Source organism: Girardinichthys multiradiatus, chromosome 14, assembly GCF_021462225.1.
Source record: "Girardinichthys multiradiatus isolate DD_20200921_A chromosome 14, DD_fGirMul_XY1, whole genome shotgun sequence".
NCBI classification, from domain to species: domain Eukaryota; kingdom Metazoa; phylum Chordata; class Actinopteri; order Cyprinodontiformes; family Goodeidae; genus Girardinichthys; species Girardinichthys multiradiatus.
The window spans coordinates 4,306,165-4,312,439 of record NC_061807.1 but is presented as its reverse complement, the minus strand read 5'-3'; the positions used below and the strand labels follow the sequence as shown (position 1 = coordinate 4,312,439).

The window sequence follows — 6,275 nt, the reverse complement described above, 5'->3', positions numbered from 1 at the left end:
GTGAGTTTTTCCCTTCCTGGATTTATGAATTCGATCCTTAATTTGTTTGTGTCTTATTTATCTTGTTGGGTTTATAGTTAGGTTTTTTTCTTACTTGTTTTTATTGGTAAAAGCTTATTTACAGTTTTTTATGTGATCCTGTAAAAGACTTTCAAAATAAAAGCTTTTCTTGATTCCTTGATCCATCCTTGTTCAGTCGTGACCCTGATGTGTTTACTGTCAGCAGAAAGATGAACTAAAGGACATCTTTGTATATTTAATGGAACATAAGCAAATAAAACATATTGAGATGCCAATGTGTCAGCAGCCCCATACACAACAAACCATAATGTTCTGTTTATTGTTCTGACACATTTCTATCAGAACCAGCATCAACGTCTTCAGACATCTAACTTACAGAAGCTCGTCGGTCGAATCGGACCACATGGACCACTCCATGGACCACTGAAGACAGGACCAGCCCACGGCAGAACTGGAACATCTCACCAAGGAGATGTTCTGGTCCAGTCACATTTTGACGTTGATCCCTGACAACATTTACAGTGATTATAAGAGGAAAAATGCAACTTTGGAGGAATTTGAAACAAATCTTCGTTTTATTCTGGTTATGGTTACAGAACAGTTTTACAGCAGAGGTTTATCAATACTGTTAAGACATCAGGCAGAAAAGAGGAAAATAATCAGTTTACTTCAGAAGAGATGCTCTGTGGTGACATCATCGTAATCATCATCCAATCCATGAACAGCTAAAGTGGGTGAAGTCATCACCATAGAGACAGACAGGTCATTTCCTGCAGTCAGAGTGAGTTAGGAAAAATAAAACATGTTAAATGTATGAACACAGTCAGCTTAGGAAATGACTCAGTGTTACCTGTGGTTCTGTGTTTATGTAAGGACACCATGATGAGAGTGGAGATGCAGTACGGACAGAACACCACCAGGTGGCAGACCAGCCTGACCTGGAGGGAGGTAAAGGAAGGAGCCGGGGTCACAGAGGTGGGGGGAGCTGTGGTTGTAGGTTTTTCTATAGAGAAAATCTGATTAGTTCACTGTTGGAATAAAAAGATGTTGATCTCACAATGAAGCTGCTGACCTGAGACAGAGATCCAGCTGGATGGAGACTCTCCATGACCCCTGATGTTACACTTGTAGAGACCTTCATCAGAGCTGGTCACATGGTGGAGGGTCATGTGACCTGTAGGTTCAGTCCTGATGAGGGAGCCATCTTTAATGAAATCAGCTGGGAGGTTGGAGGAAGTCTTTGTTTGACAGCTCAGAGTGACGTCATCTCCCTCCATCACAGGGAGGACAGGACTCTGCAGGATCACTGATCCACCTCAACACAGAGACAAACTACAGCATTTCATCCATTTCCACACAGCTTCATCAACACTAACTCCACAGTCTGATCTTACCAGAGACAGTGAGCTGGATGCTGCTGCTGGCTGCTCCCTCTCTGGACTCACACCAGTACACTCCAGTATCATGTTTGTAGAGGCTGCTGATGGTACAGGAAGAACCAGCTGGTTCTCCCCACCCATCTTTACACTCAGACTGACGTTTGGTTGTATTTCTCCTCACAGTCCATCCAGCAGAGATGTTGTCCTCCTCACAGCTCAGAGACACAGAGTCTCCTTGAAAGAACTGAGATCTGCTGGGACTCACAGTCAGACCAGCTGGGAGGAAGAAACCAGGTTAAATAGTTTCTAATTCCTGCAGGACAGTCTCTGTGGAGTCAGTCAGACTGAAACAGTGACAGAAGAAGTTTCTAACCTTGGTTTGTTGAGCAGCTCAGCAGAGAGATCAGAGCTGCAGAGAAATGACTCTCAGGTCAGTTTGAAGTTTGTCCTTCATGAAGAGAGCAGAATAAATGAGTCGTGTACTTACAGATCAGCCACAGTAGAGATCTTTCCTCCATCCTGCTGCTTGGTGATCTGAGATCAGTTCAGCTCCTCCTCCTCAGTGTTCTGGTTTCCTCTCTGCTCTCAGGAAACCTTCTCTGTGAAACATCTCCTGCTTTCTGCTTCAACCACTGATCTGAGGTCAGAGAATAAATAAACTGTGTGGCTTCACACTGTCAGTCCTCTGAACTTTGGTTTCCTCTCAGATTTAGCAAAGCTATTCTGAAGTAAAAGATGAGAGAATAGAAACAAGAAACAGACATTTTACTGCATTGAAGTTGGTTCCTGTTCCAGCAGCTGCTGGGTTTCTTAGTTGGCTTCTGGCTGTAATTCAGATGAAGATGTTTCCTTCAACAGCAACAAACCCTGATGATGTTTAGTTTCCATGTGATGCTCAGTTTGCGGGTTTGTCACCTCTATTCTTGTATGTGAGTGTTTCCTGGTTTGTGCTGCAAGGGGAAACCAGCTGGTTCTACCTGTAACATCAGCAGCTTGTACCCATCAGACACTGGAGTGTACTGGTGTGAGTCCAGAGAGGGAGCAGCCAGCAGCAGCATCCAGCTCACTGTCTCTGGTAAGATCAGACTGTGGAGTTAGTGTTGATGAAGCTGTGTGGAAATGGATGAAATGCTGTAGTTTGTCTCTGTGTTGAGGTGGATCAGTGATCCTGCAGAGTCCTGTCCTCCCTGTGATGGAGGGAGATGACGTCACTCTGAGCTGTCAAACAAAGACTCCCTCCAACCTCCCAGCTGCTTTCATTAAAGATGGCTCCCTCATCAGGACTGAGCCTGCAGGTCACATGACCCTCCACCATGTGACCAGCTCTGATGAAGGCCTCTACAAGTGTAACATCAGTGGTGATGGAGAGTCTCCATCCAGCTGGATCTCTGTCTCAGGTCAGCAGCTTCACCTTAGTTGAATATATATAAGGACACGTGAGTCGCCCCACCTTTGCTATTTCTTCAGCTGGAAACCAAGACGTGGTTACCACGCAACAGAGGCGTATCATTCTGGAGAAAAAACCACATGTGGGTTTTCATTAGTTCTCCTCTCTGGCCAAACTCATGAGAAGCTCAACGAGCTAACGGCTTGCAGGGATAGGAAGACCAGCAACCTTTACTTTAGCAATCGAAGGCGTGGATTTAACACGCAACCCAAGAAAAACCCACGGAGACTTTCCAAGGAGACAACATTTTCCTCTTTGTTTTTGTTCCAGTTGACTGCTGAGGGTCCGTGTGTTTCACTGAGCTCCAACTTTGGGGGTTTTCTGACGGCAGCCTGGTGGAGGCCACTCCCAAAGCTTCCCCCAGTACCATATTTTCTCTTGTTTTTGCCATAACTGCTGGTTTGACTTTCATACACAATCAATGTTGTTTTATCTTGTTTGGTTAGTTATTTTACCCCTTTTGTATAGAATTTTTTGCATGCTTGATTAGGTGAAGATTATTGAATCAGAATAGCGACGTTTATCAGGGCTGTTGATTTAATAAATATTCATGTAGATAAAGAGAAGCATTTGTGTTCATTTTCAGCAAGAGTGATTTGTCTGTCAAAATAAGGTCAAAGTTCCCCCACCTTCGGTGAAGCGGTTGATTAAACACTGACATCTAGTAATAGTTATCAATTATTACTGAGAATTTAATAATTGTAATTATCAAGGGCCTTGAGCCATAATTACAACCATCTCTGATTTTGATTCGTAAGTAATGATTTTTGGTTAAGAAATACATTTTTCTTTCAAATTATGATTTAAAATTATAATTCTTGATAAATATTAATTAGTCAATAATCTTAATTCTTGCATATTTGGTATCTTGAAGACGGGTTTTAAAAGGGCAGACATCACTGTTGCACAGAGTGAACAATTGTGAGCATTATTGTGAGATTTTGAGTTTTGCAAGAGGTCTTGTTAGCCATAGGATATCTTGACAAGAATTTGCTCAATTCTACTGCAGAGGAGTAATAATAATCTTCTGCCTCTAGTGTCCGTTGGGTGTAACTACAGCTGTGACCAACTCTCAATCAGCGAGGGAGCAACACCTACATCTAGTGGCCATTAAGTAAAATTGCTGTTGCAACTGGATTTTCCCCATTGCAGACCTGCATTCGGTGCCATCTGGTGGTCACTAGTGAGAATTGCAGTTCCAACCAAGGACATTTCTTACTTTGATTTAATCATTTAGTTCATTAACACAGGGAGATAATTCCATCACTTATGATCAAAGGGCATAACGTGAGCTGAAATTTGAAGTTATTGATCATTCATTACCACTTCTGCTCTAAAATGTAAGCGTTTTTGGTGGGTTTTATCGTGTGAAGCATGTTTGGTCTGACTCATAAAACTAACTTAGTTGTCTAACTTTGTAGGCCCAGCTAGAAGGTAAGTAATCCATAGTGGGTACCACTAACATTCATTTGAAGCCAGAAATAGTGCTTGAATGTTTTTGTTGCTTATTCCATTCTTTTCTTTTGTTTGTTTGTGTGCTGCATTATTTCCATTAAAGCATAGGGTAAGCCACAGTTTGATTAGTCAAACCTGCGCTCCCATTTTAAGTACATCATTCATCACTGAACAGCTTAGTTTATTTGTGTTGCTGCTAATTGATTTAGTGGTCGTTTATAGCTGAACAGCTTTGTTTGTTGTTGTACATTTTGTCCAAGATGAAGAAAACATCCCAGGCTGCAGCTGGAGATGTGGGTCAGGAGGACTCCATAGGAAGGCAGGCACAAGAAGTGATTGGGTCATTGATCCTGTTATCCCTAGAGGAGCGCAAAGATCTCAATCATTATAGCATTGAGCAATGTGAAGCAAGGATTCAGGAGTTGCTCCAAATCATTAAAAACCCACTAAAAGACAGACAGGTCCCTGATGTGTTAGGACAGCTCACTCTTTTGTATCAGTGAAGATTAATGTTGGAAGTTGACCAGCGTGTTAAACTGCAGTTTGAGCTGAATAATACTTTGCAGATGGTGGATGTCCTTAAGGGTGAACTAACAGAAGATGAAAATAGTTTGGAGACAGCTGAATGTAGCCAAGCCACTCCCCCATCCTTGGAGGACGGGGGGGCCGAAAAGAAACCCACCTCATAGGTTAAAACCTTTGAAGGTGAGCTATACCTGTGATACCCTGAGAGAACCTGCAGGTTGGATCTGAAAGAAGGGGAAGGTGCTCTCCAGAGATTACCTTTCCAGGCTCACGGGGTTCCCCATACATCCACCCAGGCCAGAACAAGTGTGAATAGTCAGACTAGGTTCAGTGGTGTGGTGCCCCACCCCACTGTAGTAGGCAGCCATGAACAATACCTGGCTGCGGATCCATTAGAAGTAAATAGTTCAAGGTTTAGAGGCGAGCAGCCTTCACACTTGACTTGCTGTACCGTCCTCTACGATCCCTCACCTCTGCCAAGGTGACAGGAGAGCGGTCCCTGGGACTCAGGTGGTTCATACCGCCCTCAACCGCTGCCCAGGATCCGAGTCCAAGGAGCACAGGGCCCATTGTTGTACCCTGTGCAGCCTCCAGTGCCTCCTCCGAGGGTGAAGCGTGATACAGTGACACACCGTGGATAAAGCAGGGGTGAACTCTCAGATGATGGCTCAGATGGGCCAGCACCAACCCCTGAGAGTGGATCACGCACCCGCCAGCTAGAGTCTCTTGCCAAGGACAAAGTGCGTTTTGACACTAATAATGCAGAGTAAAACATTGATGATTATCTTAGGGAAGTTGAACGCTGCCTTTTATATTTGTACTGCCCATCAGCACGGGAAAAGTTGAAGCTCATCTGGAAGACAACATCCAGGAGCTTCAACTTTTCATGTAGAGCCTACCCTCTGGAGTCCAAGACGGTTATTCAACCCTCTTTGTCCTCTGCATTTAACCCATCCTTTATAGGGAGCAGTGGGCTGCCATTGTGCGGCGCCCGAGGAGCATTCTGGGGCTAAGGGTTTGTGGGATACAAACCTGGCCCCTTGTGTCCCCTCTGGAACACAAACCTCCTGTTCTAACCACTAGGCCACCACTCTGGTGCCTGATGTTATGATCATGAATCTGAGAATATTATTTAATATTTAATGTTAATGTTTTAATATTTTATCAAATAATATTTGGGTCTGTTAAGGGTTGTCCTGTGAATACCAGCCCAGTAAGGCGATGGTATTAGGACAAAATAGAAAGGTGTGAGACGAGCTCTGGCATTATTGAACAGCATAAACTCTGCACATATATGGAATAAATTCACACAATTTCTTAAAATACAAGAATTTATTAACAAAAATAAGTCAACTCAAAGTCAAACATATTTCAATCAACAAACTCTTTACTTTGCTAAAACAATCCAACTAAACTACCAAGCAGAATTAAAGAATAACAAAGACTAA

The 6,275-nt window shown here is 43.3% G+C and overlaps 1 protein-coding gene across 1 annotated transcript; it reads right to left on the bottom strand.

Moving 5' to 3' along the window:
- Positions 1-573: 573 nt before the first annotated feature.
- On the bottom strand, positions 574-2,251 carry LOC124880504 (Fc receptor-like protein 5). Its single transcript, XM_047385652.1, has 7 exons — positions 2,163-2,251; positions 1,888-2,037; positions 1,774-1,809; positions 1,416-1,676; positions 1,094-1,336; positions 872-1,024; positions 574-791 (listed from the first exon to the last, which is right to left on the bottom strand). The coding sequence occupies exons 2-7, from the start codon at positions 1,916-1,918 to the stop codon at positions 691-693; spliced, it is 825 nt and encodes a 274-aa protein (XP_047241608.1). The 5' UTR covers positions 1,919-2,037; positions 2,163-2,251; the 3' UTR covers positions 574-690.
- Between the last annotated feature and the right edge of the window lie 4,024 nt (positions 2,252-6,275).

Excerpts from the sequence above, each read along its gene's own strand:
- LOC124880504 (XM_047385652.1), bottom strand. The coding sequence starts at position 1,918 with ATGGAGGAAAGATCTCTACTGTGGCTGATCT. Across the intron at positions 1,810-1,887 it reads ATCTCTACTGTGGCTGATCT|CTCTGATCTCTCTGCTGAGC; the intron begins GTAAGTACACGA and ends ATTTCTCTGCAG. Across the intron at positions 792-871 it reads ACATAAACACAGAACCACAG|GAAATGACCTGTCTGTCTCT; the intron begins GTAACACTGAGT and ends CTCTGACTGCAG.